At 39.1% G+C, this 16,408-nt stretch overlaps 1 protein-coding gene across 1 annotated transcript in view; it reads left to right on the top strand.

Annotated features, from left to right (window-relative positions):
- The window catches only part of CUL3 (cullin 3), a 139,466-nt gene that overhangs the window by 62,102 nt on the left and 60,956 nt on the right, over positions 1-16,408 (top strand). The window contains exon 3 of the mRNA XM_062192901.1: positions 10,119-10,232. Coding sequence (XP_062048885.1) covers positions 10,119-10,232 — 114 coding nt within the window. The remainder of the gene's footprint in view (positions 1-10,118; positions 10,233-16,408) is intronic.

Genomic DNA, 16,408 nt, shown 5'->3' with positions numbered 1-16,408 from the left:
TAGCAGATGACAAGAAGATATCCATTTATAGCTGAATAATCGTCCATTGTGTATATGTACTACATTTTCTTTATCAATGAGTAAGCACTTTGGTTGTTTTCACTTCTTGGTTGTTGTGAACAGTGCTGCAATAAACATGGGAAATCAAATATCTCTGACTGATGGATTTCATATCCATGGGTGGGATTGCTAAATTCTATGGTAGATTTATAGATTTGTGAGAAACCTCTATACTATTTTCTGCAATGACCGTACTAATTTGCATTCCCATCAACAGTGTACAAGGGTCCTCTTTTCTCCATATCCTTGTCAACACTTGTTTTTTGTCTTATTAAAAGTCAGTCTTACTGGAGTGAGGTGATAACTCATTGTGGTTTTAGCTTACATTCCTCTGATTACTAATGATGCTGAGCATTTTTTCATGTAGTTATTGCCCATTTGTATCTCTTCCTTTGAGAAAAATCTGTTAGATCTTCTGCCAATTTTATATTGTTTTCTTTTTTTTTTTTTTTGCCATTTAGGTTTTTTAGTTCCTTATATATTATGTATACTAAGTGCCTATCAGATGTATAATTTGCAAATATTTTCTTCCATTCTGTAGGTTGTCTCTTCATTCTGATTCTTGCCTTTGCAGAAGGTTTTTAGTTTGATGAAATCCCATTTGTCTGTTTCTGCTTTTATTTTCTTTTGGGATCTGATGTAGAAAACTCTTGCCTATTCGATATTCTGAAATTTTTCCCTATGTTTTTTCTTGTAGTTTAAAAATTTCAGGTCTCACATTTAGATCCTTAATCCAAGGCTGTAGTTTCTTCTGCATGTGGATATGCAACTTTCCTAGTACAGTTTATTGAAAATACTATTCTTTTCTCAATGCATGTTCTTAACACTTTCGTCATGGATCGGTTGGCTATTTATGTGTAGCTATATATGTGTTTGTATTCTGTTGCACTGGTTAATGATTCTGTAATGTCAGTGCCATACTGTTTACATTACTGCAGCTTTGTAATGTATTTTTAAGTCAGATAGTTAATGCCTCTTTGTTCTTTTTGCTCAAGATCATTTTAGTAATTTGTATCTTTCTTGTTCCATGCAAATCTTAATGATGCTTATTTGTAGTTGTCATTGAAATTTTGATAAGGATTGCATTGACTCTAAATCTCTTTGTGTATTTCACATTTTGATGGTATTAGTTCTTCCAGTCCATGAATGTGGGCTGTCTTTCTGTTACTTTGTATCCTCTTCAGTTTCTTCCATCAATGATTTATGATTTTTATTGTAGAGAGCTTTCTCTCTTTGGTTAAATTTATTCCCAAGGTGGTATTTTTGTTTTGTTTTGTCGTTTTCTTTTCTGGTGTGGAAGAGGTAGCTGTTAGAAATAGGATTGCTTTCCTGATTTCCTTTTCAGGTGATTCCCTGTTGGTGAATAATGATACTACTGATTTTTGTAAATTGATTTGGCATCCTGCATTTTGCTGAATTTGTTCATTAGTTCTAATGACTGGCAAAGTCTTTGGGGTTTTCTGTGTAAAATCGCTTTCTTTAAATTTGGATTCCCTTTATTTCTTTGTTTTTCCTATTGCTCTGGCTATAAACAAAAGTGAAAATGGACATCATGTAGAGTTACAGACAGTGAGAGAGAGAGAGAAAGGTCCTCCTTCTGTTGGTTCATTCCCCAAATGGCTGCCATGGCCGGTGCTGTGCTGATCCGAAGCCAGGAGCCAGGTGCTTCCTCCTGGTCTCCCGTATGGGTGCAGAGGCCCAAGCACTTGGACCATCCTCCACTGCCCTCCCGGGCCACAGCAGAGAGCTAGACTGGAAGAGGAGCAGCTGGGACTAGAACCCGGCGCCCATATGGGATGCTGGCGCCGGCCCCCTGTTCCAGTCTTAAAAGAAAACCTTCAACTTTTCCCCGTTCAGGGTAATGTTGGCTATTGACTTGTTACATATATAGCCTTTATTATGTTGAGGTATGTTCCTTCTGTACCTAACTTGTTCACAGTTAAATGCCTTTTCTACATCTATTGTAATGATCATATGATTTTTGTACATTCTGTTGATGTGGTGTATCACATTTGTTGTTCAGTCAACCTTGCCTCTCTGGACTGAATCCCACTTGGTCATTAGGAGTGATTTTTTTTTTTTTTTAAGATGTATACATTTTATTTGACAGGATGAGTTAGAGAGGAAGAGGGGCAGATAGAGAGAGAGATATATAGATATCATCTGCTGGTTCATTCCCCAAATGGCTAGGCCAAAGGCTGGAATTGCTCCTGGTTCTCCCATGTAGGTAGCAGGGGCCTAAGTACTTGGGTCATCTGCTGCTGCTTTCCCTGGCATGTTAGCAGGAAGCTGGATCAGAAGTAGAGCAGTTGGGATGTGGGATGCCTGCATTTTAGGTAGCCCTCGGAACTGTTGTACAAGAAAGTTGGCCCCAGTGAGTGATCTTAATTTTGTTGAATTCAATTTGGAAGTATTTTGTTGGGGATTTTACATGTTGACCTGTAAGCTTTCTTTTTTATTGTGATTTTGGAAGAATTTCTTCTCATTGTAGTTTTGTAAATAATTTAAGGAAGATTTGGAGTTAATTCTTCAAAAGTTTGGTAGAATTAAGTGGTGAAGCCATCTATTTCTGGGGTTTTCTTTTTTTTATTTTGACAGAGTGGACAGTGAGAGAGAGAGACAGAGAGAAAGGTCTTCCTTTTCCATTGGTTCATCCCCCAATGGCTGCTGTGGCCCGCGCACTGCGCTGATCTGAAGCCAGGAGCCAGGTGCTTCTCCTGGTCTCCCATGTGGGTGCAAGGCCCAAGCACTTGGGCCATCCTCCACTGCAGTCCCGGGCCACAGCAGAGAGCTGGACTGGAAGAGGGGCAACCGGGACAGAATTTGGCGCCCTGACCGGGACTAGAACCTGGGGTGCCGGCGCCGCAGGTGGGAGTTTTTTTGTGTGTGTTTTTTACCAATTCATTCTTACTACTTGTTATTGGTGTGTTTAGACATACTATTTCCTCATGATTCAGTCTTGGAAGGTATATTTACTCAAGAAATTTTTCATTTCTTATAGATTATTAAATTTATTGCCATATAATTGTTTATAATAATCTAGCAATACTTTGCATTTTTTGCTGTCCGTTGTATTATTTTCAGATCTGATCCTGTGTATTTGAATCTTCTCTTTTTTTCTCGAGTAGCTAAGGATATGTCAGTTTTGTTTTTTTTTAAGAACTGGCTCTCTTTTCACTGATTTTTTTAAACTTCGTTTTTGTTTACTAAATGTTTAGTAACATTTAATTTTGTTCTAAATTTCATTATTTCTTCTAACACTTTCTACTTTGATTTGATTTTTTTTTCTCCTTCCCAAAGGTATAGCTATAAACTTACCTCTCAGTCCTGCTTTTATTGTGCCCCATATTTTCTTATGTTTTGTTTGCATTTTCATTAATTTCAAAAAATTATAAAATTTCTTCCTTGACCCATTGTTGCTCAGGAAAAATTTTTTTGTTTTCTTTCTTTCTTTCTTTCTTTTTTTTTTTTATTTGACAGGTAGAGTTATAGACAGTGAAAGAGAGAGATGGACAGAAAGATCTTCCTTCCATTAGTTCACTCCCCAAATGGCCGCTATGGCCAGCACTACGCCAGTCCGAAGCCAGGAGCCAGGTGCTTCTTCCTGGTCTCCCATGCGGGTGTAGGAGCCCAAGGACTTGGGCCATCCTCCACTGCCCTCACGGCCCACAGCAGAGAGCTAGACTGGAAGAGGAGCAACCGGGACTAGAACCTGGCGCCCATATGGGATGCCGGCACCGCAGGTGGAGGATTAACCAAGTGAGCCACGGCGTCAGCCCCTCCTTTTTTTTTTTTTTTTAAAGGTTAATTTATTTGTTTGAAAGGCAGAGTTACAGAGGCAGAGAGAGAGGTCTTCCATCTGCTGGTTACTCCCCAAATGGCCACAATGGCCAGAGCTGTGCTGATCGAAAGCCAGGTGCCTGGAGCTTCTTCCAGATCTCCCACATGGGTGCAGGGGCTCAAGGTTTTGGGTCATTATCTGCTGCTTTCCCAGGCCATAGCAGAGAGTTGGATTGGAAGTAAAGCAGCCAGGACTCGACTCCATGTGCCCATATGGGATACCAGCACTGCAGGCCATGGGTTTACCCACTATGACACAGCACCAACCACTGGAAAGAGGTTATTTATTTATGTATTTGTGTGGTTTCCAAAGTTTTTCTTGTTAATTGATTTGTAGTTTCATCACATTATTTTTAAAAAAGATTTATTTATTTATTTATTTGAAAATCAGAGTTAACACAGATAAAGGAGAGGCAGAGAGAGAGAGGTCTTCCATCCGCTGGTTCACTCCCCAATTGTCCACAACTGCCGGAGCTGCGCTGATTCGAAAACAGGAGCCAGGAGCTTCTTCCAGGTCTTCCCTTTTGAGTGCAGGGCCCAAGGACGTGGGCCATCTTCTACTGCTTTCCCAGGCCGTAGCAGAGAGCTGGATCAGAAGTGCGGTCGGGACTTGAACCAGCGCATATATGTGATGCTGGCACTGCAGGCGGTGGCTTTACCTGCTATGCCACAGTACCAACCCCATCATTGCATTAAAAAGATACTCAGTATGATTTCTAGTCTAAAATGTGTTGGTACTTATTTCGTGACTACCATATGTACTATCCTGGAAAATAATTTTGCTGTTGAGAAAAATGTGTGTTCTACAACTTTTAGATGGAATGATCTGAGATGTTTGTTAGGTCCCATCTGAATATCTTTACAGAATATCTTTACTGATATTCTGTCTAAATGATCTGTTCATTTCTGAAAGTCTCCTACAATTATTATGATGGAGTCTCTCCCTTTATATTAAATATATATTTGGGGGCTCCATTGTTGGGTGCGTGTATAATTTACAAGTGTTATTTCTTCTACCTGGATTGATCCTCTTATTTTATTATGACCTTCTTGGTCTATTTTTACTGCTTTGATTGAAGATCTGTTTTATCTCATAGGAATATAGACATTCCTTTATTTTGTGTACCATTTATATGTAATGTCTTATTCCATCTTTAGTTTCAATCTGTGTATCCTTAGAGGTGAAGTGAGTTTCCTTTGAGGAGCATGTTGAGACCTGTTTTTTAGTCCATCTAGTCACTCTGTCTTCTGATATTTTCTTCTTAATTGTTAAGATCTCTTTCTTTCTGTTTAAAGAACTCCCTTTAGCTTTCTCATAAAGCAGGCCTGGTGATGTTAGTGATGAACTCTCCAGCTTTTGTTTGGGAATGTCTTTATTGCTCCCTGAGATTGAAAGGAAAGCTTTGCTGAGCATAGTATTTTTTTTTTTTAATTTATTATTTGAAAGGTGGAGTTACAGAGAGAGAGAGAGAGAGAGAGAGAGAGAGATCTTCCTATCTGCTAGTTCACTCTACAAATGACTGCAATAGGCAGAGCTGGGCTAATCAAGCCAGGAGATTCTTCCCGGTCTCCCATGTAGGTGCAGGTGCCCAAGAACTTGGGCCATCTTGTACTGCTTTCCCAGGCCATAGCAGAGAACTAGTTTGGAAGTGGAGCAGCCGGGACTCGAACCGGCACCCATATGGGATGCCAGCACTGCAGGCGGCTGCTTTACCCACTAGGCCACAGCGCTGGCCCCAAGTATGGTATTCTTTAGCTGTTTTTTGTTTGTTGTTTGTTTGTTTGTTTTCAGTACTCATTTCAATTCCCTTCTGGCCTGTTAGGTTCCTCCTTGGAATTCCAGTCAGGTGAATTTGCGACCCTTCATGTTTACTTGGTTTCTTTCTCTTGCAGCTTTGTGAATCCTCTCTTTAGCCATGAAGAGCTTGATTTTGTCTTGGGGTAGACTTGGTTGGGTTGAATCTGACTAGGGATCTTTGATGTCCTAGTACCAGGACCAGGATAGTTGGGATCTTCTCTAGATTTAGGGAGTTTTCCATCCTTATCTCTTTTGAATCCCAGTAATTTGGGTATTGTTCTTTTATATGCTTATATTTCCCATAGCTTTCTTCATTCTTTGATCTATTCTACCACTGCTGTCTTCTGTTGTATTTCAGATTTTACTTAGTGTACTTTTCAGTTGAAAGATTTCTGTTTTTATTTACTTTCGTCAGTCAGATCTCTCTGTTAGAATATAGAATTATTTGTTCTCCTGAATTTCATTGAGTTCCTGTAAAACAGCTATTTTGAAACCTTCCTCTGAGCATTTTGAAGTTTTGATTCCTAAATGGTTGATTTCTGGCACCTTATTTTGCCCATTAAGTGAGATTTTTTGTTTGTTTGTTTGTTTGTTTATATGAAAGAGTTACGGAGAGGTGGAGACAGAGATCTTCCATCCGCTGGTTCACTCCTCAGATGGCCTCAACAGCCAAAGCTGTGCCGATCTGAAGCCAGAAACCAGGAGCTTCTTCCGGGTTTCCCATTTGGGTGCAGGGGCCCAAGAACTTGGACCACCTTCTGCTGCTTTCCCAGGCCGTAACAGAGAGCTGGATTGGAAGAGGAGCATCTGGGAAATGAACCAGCACCCATATGGGGTGCCGGCACTTCAGGCCAGGGCTTTAACTCAATGCGGTCTCTGGAAGGTCTTAATGCTTGTTGGTGTATGACATTATCTAGACATTGAAGGACTGTAGTAATCTTTGTGGCTGTCCTTCTAGAAATTTCAGTCCATTTTCTCTGAACCTGTGGATGCTTCTAGTATTTCAGCCATGGATAGCACTGGAAGTCAAGTTTGCCTCAAGTTCGTGTTTACCTATTCACTGATTTAGTCCCACAGTACTCTCCAAACTCAGATTTCTCTAAAATCTGGAGTTCATATGTTGTTAAGTGTAAACTGGGTAAATGTCTAAAAAGGAGTAGTCTGTCCTACAAAGCTGTTCCGAGGCCTGTGGTAGGTTCACATTTCTTGCCATATGTCTACCAATGCTACAATGCTGGGATACATCTGGAACCCACCGCCCACCATGGACAGTGCAGACTGTGGGTAAAACCCAAGCTCACTCTGCTGTGGTCTTTCTGCTGCTGAAGTGGGCTCACAGCCTGATGCCCATCCCTACTAGCTACTGGTGATACTGCCTGGGGTATAAGACTGTTCAGCCAGGACCATGGAACTCTGCTTGCCCTGAAGCAGGTCCAGTGGCTCTGTCTGCAGGCACTGGCCTAAGGGCAAGAACTGTTAAGATCTGCTCAATGCTAGGTTTTTTTTTTTTTTTTTTTTTTTTTTTTTTTTTTATTTTTTTTTTTATTTTTGACAGGCAGAGTGGACAGTGAGAGAGAGACAGAGAGAAAGGTCTTCCTTTTGCCGTTGATTCACCCTCCAATGGCCGCCGCGGTAGCGCGCTGCGGCCGGCGCACCGCGCTGTTCCAATGGCAGGAGCCAGGTGCTTCTCCTGGTCTCCCATGGGGTGCAGAGCCCAAACACTTGGGCCATCCTCCACTGCACTCCCTGGCCACAGCAGAGAGCTGGCCTGGAAGAGGGGCAACCGGGACAGGATCGGTGCCCCGACCGGGACTAGAACCCGGTGTGCCGGCGCCGCAAGGCGGAGGATTAGCCTGTTGAGCCACGGCGCCGGCCCAATGCTAGGTTTTACGAGCCTAGCATCAAATCACAAACACAGTCCTATGATTCTTTGCTGTTTACACAAAGTTGTAGGAAGGATGATAAAGGCAGCCTCTCAGCTGCTCAAGCATGCACTGCATGGGTCTCCTGGTCCTCAGGTCCTGTGCACTCTTGGGGGTACACAACATGCCTGTGAGAGATTGGTGATACACACCTCAACAAAGCTGTCTCATGAGGGTGCAGGTTTCCACCTGAGACTGGGGCAAGTACTGAGATTTTATTCACAGGCATTTGCCTAGGCAAGGAAACTCTTAGGAACTACCAATGTTGTGCTTTATCAGCCCAACACTGAGTCCCAAGACACAGTCTGGTGGCTCCTTGCTGTTGGCCCAAGATTGGAGGAGACTAGTAAGTAAGTCCTCTGGCTGCCCAGGCTGGTCATACCTGTCACTGTCACCAGCCCCCACATAATCTCAAGGGTGTGCTCCAAGCCCATCTGAGGCCAACAGTGACAGGCCAAAATGAGTGATCCACTGGAATATAGATTTCTACCTGAGCCAGGCAAATCTAGAGGTTCACTCTGTGAGCACCAGTGGTCGGGTGGAGACCTTTGGGCTTTATTAGGTGCCTGGACTCTGGTAGGCTTGGCTCTGACCTCCAAGATGAAATCCTAGTTTCCCTTTCCTGTCCTCTCTGTACTTCTGGAGTTAGCCTTTCTGCCAGCAGTAAGTGGAGGGTTGGCAGCCACTCCCTGACTTGGAAGTTGCAAATACTCAGTCTACAGGTACAGAGCTGGGGGCAAGTTCATGGGCTCAGTCCAGCTGAGTTTTTTCTCAGTAAGCCTGGCACTGGGATTCAGTTCTCTCTTCCTCCTGACAAGTGGGAGGTGTCTCTCTTTATACTCTGTTCCTTGGAGCTGGAAGAGGGTTGATGCAGGCAGCTCTTTGTTACTTGCTTTCAGTGTGGCTTTTATGATTGTAACAACAGGTCTCTCACCTGGCTATGATAGCTCCTGCAGTTTCTATGAAGGTTACTTAGTGTGTGTATAGATGTTCAAATTGGTATCTGGGAAGGGATCACTGGAGCATTTTGCTCAGCTGCCATCTTTTCTCACAAGACATCATCTATAAATTACACTATAAATGCCATATAATTGTTGCTAGATTGTATTGTTTAGGGAATAGTGACAAGAAAAAGTCTCCATGTTCAGAATATGTGCATTTTTATTTTTACTTATTTTTATCTGCAGTTGGTTGAATCCATGGGTGTGGAACACAGGGATATGGAAAGTAGAGTTGATAGTCCCAGAGTGTTACAGGAATTTAGAGGACACACTATTTCTTCATGATAAAGCTTGAAGTAGAGTCTAGATTTTGTTTCCTGGGCAAATAATCTCTTGTTGGACTGATAGTAAGTGGTCTGTAACCTCTTACTGGAGAAGATGGTACTAAGCTTGTGGATTATAAAAAGTAATTCTTGAAGTTTGAATTGTCTCAATGAGATTGGATTAAGATGGCTTTTCATACTCAAGGGAACTGTATGTGTAAAAGCAGATATCCTGAAAGTGTTCGCCATGTAGAAAATGAGTCCTGGTATTGGAGGGTGGGGATGAAATAAATGGTCTGATACATTAATCAAGCATAATTCTATGTGAAGAAGCTATACACAGAAAAGATAGGAATCCTGCCACTGTGGAGGCTTTTATGTTTATGTTAATGAGAGAAAGTACTGCATGTACTTATAGGAAATAGGTCACGATGAGACTGTGGAAAACTATGAAACTAGATTTGAAAAAATGAAGTGTAAGTAAAGAAGAAGAGGTGGAGATTATTGAAACATAGTGGTCAGGAACACCTTTCTAGAGATGAAATTTGAGCTGAATAAAGTGTAAAAGTGAGCCATGTGAATGGAGGTGAAAGAAATGGTAGAGCAGTTACTGTATTTAGCAAGAAGACCATTGTAACTGGAGCATATTAAGTTAATAGTATATATTTATTTATTGAGTGTGTACTGAGCGCTAGGCACTGTTCCAAGTGCATTGCTCATGTTCAAGCTTTGCAGCAATCCTGCAAGGATATTACTTGACATATAAGGCAAACTGAAGCTTAGAAATTAAGTAATTTGTCCAAGGTCACTGTGGTATTCATGGAGCTGGGATTGGTAACCCAGGACATTTTTGACTCCAAAATCAGTATTCTCAACCCTTATTTGGAGGCAAGGGAGGGGAAGTTTAGGAGGAAATTTAGTTAGAGCTTAGTCTAGGGACACTAAATTCTTACAGTTTATTGTTGTAAGAATTTAAGATTTTCTTTTGATTGTGATGTTAAGTCAGTAGGAAATGCCTAGGAGATTGCTTTATGATTCTGGAGGTCAAGAGAAAAATCTAGACTGTACATAAACATTGGTAGTTATCTATGTGTAGGATATAGCTGATAATATTTCTACTGGCATATTATATACAAATATTTCCTTGACTTAAAATTAAGAACTCTGCAATTTTTATTGAACAGATATGCTTGTATGTGTATAAACAAACTGTAATGAACTCTTCTGTTAATAGGTGCGAGAAGATGTACTAAATTCATTGAATAACAACTTTCTTCAAACACTAAACCAAGCTTGGAATGATCATCAAACAGCTATGGTGATGATCAGAGACATACTAATGTATATGGTAAGTAGAGCATTTTTTTTTTTCTTTTAAGAAGTTAAACATTTTAAAAATGTAATGATTTTCTGTCAATTTTAGTCAGATTGTACATCCCAGTGTGGAAGGTGGTTTTTGTTTTCTTATAAACAGTTATTTCCTTTGTTAAGGGCCAACCTCAGCCTGTGAGTGGAGTCTTAATTGTTCACTTAGCTAACTGGATGATTAGAATGGAAAAGTGAAAAGGAATGATTTTATTTTTATGTTTAGTACTTGTGCTTAAAAATGGGAAATAATGAAAAGCCTTTTATTAACAGCTGTTAATTAAGGGTGGCTAAATGACAACATGAGAGATGAAAGGCAAGTTTTCTCTAACAGGTTTTTAAACTCAAGTCCATATATCTTCAGTGACGGGGGATGTCATAATAATACAAATATTTCTCTAATAATTATATTCTAATAGTCATCATCTGTCTTTTCCTCCTACTAAATTCTTAGAGTGCATTATTGTAGCCAGTCTTGTTTCAATGTACTAGCAATCTTAGCTTCTTCAGATGTTGTGTATTCCACTTTTTACCTCTTCTGGGTTTTATTTGTTTCAGTTTTGTCAGCCAAGAAGAATCCTGAGCAGCAAGACAGCTTGGAAAATACTGGCTTGGACTAAGCTATTTAATTTAAACTTTTGATTTTGTTTTGGGTTTAAAACTTTAGTGTGATTATACAATGAAGCTAGATTCATCAAGCTTAATTACTCTATTGCTGCAAAATTAACAAGTCTAATGACTTGTCTTGTTATTTCAGTGCTTATATTTGGGAATTGGATCTAGTGATTTCCTTCCAAAGTTTTAGATTCTTCAAATTATTAGTTTCATTAGTCTTGATTTTAGTAGTAATAAGAGCTTGTGCTAGTTTGCTTCATTTGATAAACTAAAACTATTTAGAAAATTTTCATTGAGAACAGATAGCTGTAGAAGTTTTTGTTTGGCTGAGTGAATTCGGTTAGGCTTGTTACCCCTGGTTTTCTTAGGGTTTAATGGCAAGGGGATCAGAGAGACTACTTTATTTTTCAGGGATTTGATAAAAAGATTTGATTAAAAAAATTACCAAATTATGCTTTTCTGAGCATAATTTTCCTTGTCATGTTACAGATTCACCTTGTGTTGTCATTTGGAGGATAAATGAGATACCATGTGAAAACAAATGTGTCTGGCATGAAAATGTAAACTAAGTTAGCTTGCTGTTCTTCTCTTTTAATTCTTGATTTGGTAATTCTTTAATTTCCATTCCAAAACTATCTCATACTAAGAGAGAAAAGTAACTTATAATTTCAATTTCTAATGACAGATATTTTAAAGTAAGGATGCAGATGTTGATGTTATTTTTTAAAATTTGGTTTTGTTTCAGTTCCTTTTTTCTTTTTTCGTTTGCAGCAAAATCTCAGACCTTGAATCCTGGTTCAGCCTCTTATGTGACCATGGTCAAGCAATTATTCATGCCTGAGCTTCCTCGTTTATAAAGTGAAAATAATATTGTACCATTTGGGTAGGATAGCTGTGAGTCTTAAATGACCCATTCATGTAAGGCACTCAGAGGGCTTGCTCTGTAGTCACATATTCACTTAAAATGTACTACTAACAATATTTTTTTGTCTCTTCATCTTTTTATCAAACCCATCTGGTGGTACTGCAAACTGGATAAACCCAGCAGCTTGCCTGTCCTGTCTTCTGCTGGAAGAAGCTTCATGGGGTAGATAAGTGCTGTAGACTTCTCATCAGCTGTGCCCGCTGGGCACAGCACTCTCACTTTCTCTCCAGTCAGCCTGCTCTACCAGTTATTTCTGTACAACCTGTAGCTTTCCGTCTTTTCCCCTGTTAGTAAATTATCTTGCCTTCTGCCTGTCAGAAAACAAAGCATCAGGCACAAACTGTGTTCATTCCTTACCACTGAATCTACAACTTTACCTCTAAATTCTCCTTTTTTTTCTCCTTTTTTTTTTTTAAAGGAAGATTAAGTCTGCTTTCCTGTTAAAGTCCAGTTCCCCACCTCATATTAAGTGGTTTTGAAGTTTGCGTTGTTTAAAAAAAAAAAAGTAAAAGTAAAATTGAATCTTACAAGCATTAAATTAGTTCAAGCCACTCCACATCCTGAAAATTAAATTTCATCCAATTTTCTGATGGATTCCTACCCTGTATCCTAAGGGTCTCTCATCTGCCCAAATGTCTCATAAGAAATGTTGACACTTACTTTCTCCCTTGTCTCAGATTCCATTCACTTTGAATATGTTCCAGTTAAGCGTCTACCTCAAATATTCTGTTCAGTTTTTGCCCTTTCGAGGACCACTAATGTATTTTTGCATCTTTGAATGCAAAGATCACTGCTAATCGTCATTTTCCTTGATTATTCAGCAACATTTGGCACAGCTGATCACTCTTCCTTTCTAAAGTCCTTGGTTTCTGTGACAAAGTACTCCCTGAGATGCCTCCTGCCTCCTCCCCCTTCCTCTTCATCAGAGGCATCCTTGATACTTCGTCCTCAGTTTTCTTCTCATAGTACATTCTCTTCATGTTATTCACTCCCATAGTTTCTTGTGACTCTGTGCAGATAATTCCCAAATAATGTCTCTTGCCTTAGCCTCTGAGATTCAGACTTGTGTTTGTCTAGTTGATGGCTCCCTTCATTGTATGAAAGCCACACTCATTTGATGTGTCCATATAAACTCATAATCACTGTCATTCTAGTTTATACCAGGAATTTGGAGCTCACTCTTGTCAGATCCTTCTACCTCCCTCTCTTTATACATCTGTTGCTAGAATCTGAAATTTCTCTGTGCTTTCATGTCTAATAGCTAAGAACAAACCACCTTCATTTCTCTGTAGGAGTGTTTTTTACAACTACTCTAAAAATATTCATTGGGCTCTTTTCTATTTTGTTTTCCATATTATTCTCAGAGTTACTATTTTAACAAATCTGATCATGTTACTGCCCTACTGAAATCCTTACATTTTATCGTAGAATCCTCACACATATCCTCTATCTGGAAATGTTTTAGAACATTTCTTTTCTTCCTGTGACTTATTCTTTATCCTTTAAGTCTTACATTCCATGTAGATTTTGTGTGACCCATGTATTCCTCACTGAGTGCAGTTGCTCTCAGTTTTTGTACTCAGTACTATTCCATTGTAATATTTATTATAGTAGAACCCATTATCTGTGGGGTATGTTCCAAGACCCCCAGTGAATGTCTGAAACTGGGAATAGTACCAAACTCCGTATGTATTTTTCCTGTGCATGCATTCCTGTGATACAATCCAGTTTATAAGTTACATACAGTAAGAAATTAACAATAATAAATAATAGTAAAATATATTTATAACAATATTCTGTAATATAATTGTCAGCATCACTACTCTTGTACTTTGGGGTCATTAAGTAGAATAAAGATTGTGCATACACAAGCTCTGTGAAACTTTGACAATTGATGGGGATGAGGGGTACCACAGTATGGATACAAGGGACAAAGGAATGTTTGACTTCCGGTCAGGTGAAGTATCATGGTGCTAGATTTTTATAATGCCATTCAGAACGGTGTGCAATTTAAAACTTATGATTTATTTGTTGGTTTCTTATCTAATATTTTTGTGCCATTGTTGACCATGGTTAATTTAAACTGTGAATAAAGGGGTACTACTGCAGTAACTGTTTAGTGCATGGTTTCCCAGTAGTCTGAACTTTATGAATATGGGGAAAATGTCTGTAACCCCTATACTCTAAACACCTAAGCATATAGCATATCTGCTTGCACAAACTAGGTTATCATATATGTATCTTTCATGAATTGATGCAGATGTTGTATAGTATGTTTTCCTATAGTATGTTTTTCCTTTTTCTTTTTTTAACAGATTTACTTATTTTATTTGAAAGAGAGGGAGAGAGATTTCTTCCATCCACTGGTTTACTCCCCAGATGGCTGCAGCAGCCAAGGATGGGCCAGGCGGAAGCCAGGAACTTCATCCAGGTTTTCCGTGCTGGTGGCAGGGCCCAAACATTTGGGCCATCTTCCATTGCTTTTTCCAGGCCGTTAACATGGAACTGGATTAAAAGTAACGTAGCTGGGACTGAACCTGGTGCCCAAATGGGATCAGTGTTGCAGGTAGCAGCTTTACCTGCTGCACCACAAATGCCAGCCCCTAGGCCATTGCTTTTCAAAATTTCTATTAAAAATGTTATTTTAGATTCAAAGAGAAATTAAAGTATCCATATCCTCATGTTCTACAAGGTAAATACTTTTCATTTTCATATCCTCTATTCTGTTATTTTATGCATAATATTCTATGCTTAATATGCAGTTAATGCATTTTAACATAAAGATACAATTCATGTATGTTGCAATGATCTGGATTGCTCAGGATGAATTTTGACAAATATATGCCACTCTATAATCGCTCCCCTAGGTAAGATAAATTTGTTGTTTTAATTTTCCAACAGTAAAAAATTTGTTTTCCTAATGACCTCAGTTACTATCATAGATAGCTTAATTCATAGTAACTTGGATAGTGCACGTATCCCAGGTACACTGGCTGTGCCTCCCTAGAGCCTCTATAAGTTTCTTCTTCCTGTGATTACTGGCTTTGACTGTTGGAATTTTGAGTGTCAGTTTCAGACACCCAACTACTACCTACTCAGCTGGTTGACTTTTACTCTTGGATGTGTCTGTGTCTAAAATGTCATTTATGAGCATAAGTGTGTAGATACCATATAGAACACATTTTTTTTCTTCAAGTCTTGAAAGTGAATAAAATTTCAATTTCATGGAGGCATCATTGGTCAAAATTTTTTCCATGTAATTTTGTTGTTTGACAGGTTCACTGTTCGAGAAGGTATATTTGTGTCTTGATGGTAGCTCTGGCACTCTGCCTATTCCTGATGTTTGAGACTTGTGTTACCTGTTTGGCTCCTATTGGCTTTTGAGTTTGTAATATCTGCTTTACTCAGATTTGTTACTTTTCAGTCATTGTTTCTTAAGGAAATGATTGCATATTTAGGTTTTAAGATTGTTTGGGAGTAGTTAATGTAACTTTCCTGTGAAGTTTTAATTATGTAAAAGCTTAATGAACTAGAAAAAATTACAGCATTTCATACAGAATATTCGTTATTTAAATTATTTAATGGTCTTAATAATTGATATAATCTAGAAGTATTAATATTTGGATTGTTTTTTTTCCCCTTGAATCAGAAGAATTAATATAATATCAAAGGAAAATTAAATTTATAGGTGGTATTCTGTAGGCTACCTTGGGGTTAATAGAATGTTAATAGTAGAATTTTCTGCATGAAACCTTATGGTGAATTTCAAAGATGTTTTTATGTCTTTTCTTGAATATTTCTGTTTTCAGTCATATTCACAAACAAGAAAGGTAGAGTTCTATTGCAAGTTATTTATCCTTAAAGATTAGAGGGACTAAATTCAAAGGCATAGGTAGAAAGTAACCTGGGAAAAGAGGAGGATCACTGTTCCCTTGAACTATTTGAAAGTTGTCAAGGATGGGTAAAGAGGTGAGGTAGAGTGAAGCAACAATTTTGTGAAGATGAGGGAAACAGAAACTTTTCTGAAGCTTAGTCTCCTTAATGAATTAGAACGTGGTACTGTCAGTAACAGAAGCATATGACTGAGTAATTGGTAGCTTGAGGGAGGTGTTTGACTGCAAAGTACTCTTGCTCTCCAGCATATCCATTACTAGTGTCTAAAATCTGGGAATGTTAACCTTATGTTGCAAAAGGAACTTTGTACAAGTGGATAAGGATTTTTAGGTGAGTTGATCCTTTGGCTGTTCCCATGGCTTGATACAATTACAAGGGTCCTTAAGAAATAGAGGGGATTCAGAGAGTTGGAGGAAAGGTGACATGGGAAAGGCCATGGGTCATGCCCTTTTTAGATGGAGGAGGGATCACTAGCAACAGAATATAGATGGCCACTAGAAAAAGAAAATGGCAAAGAGGTAGAGTCTGCTTCGGAGCTCCCAAAAAGAACGTGGCAGCATCCTCTTGACTTCAGTTCACTGAAACTGCTTTCCATTTTCTGAATTCTGGAACTATAAGAGAAAACTAAGCCAGTTAATTTCTGGTAACTTGTTAGAAAAGCAATAGGAAATAGGAATGCAAACTGGTTAAGCCACTATGGAAGTCAGTCTGGAGATTCCTCAGAA

Source organism: Lepus europaeus, chromosome 1 (assembly GCF_033115175.1).
Source record: "Lepus europaeus isolate LE1 chromosome 1, mLepTim1.pri, whole genome shotgun sequence".
In the NCBI taxonomy this organism is placed as follows: Eukaryota; Metazoa; Chordata; class Mammalia; order Lagomorpha; family Leporidae; genus Lepus; species Lepus europaeus.
This window is presented reverse-complemented; position numbering and strand designations above follow the sequence as displayed.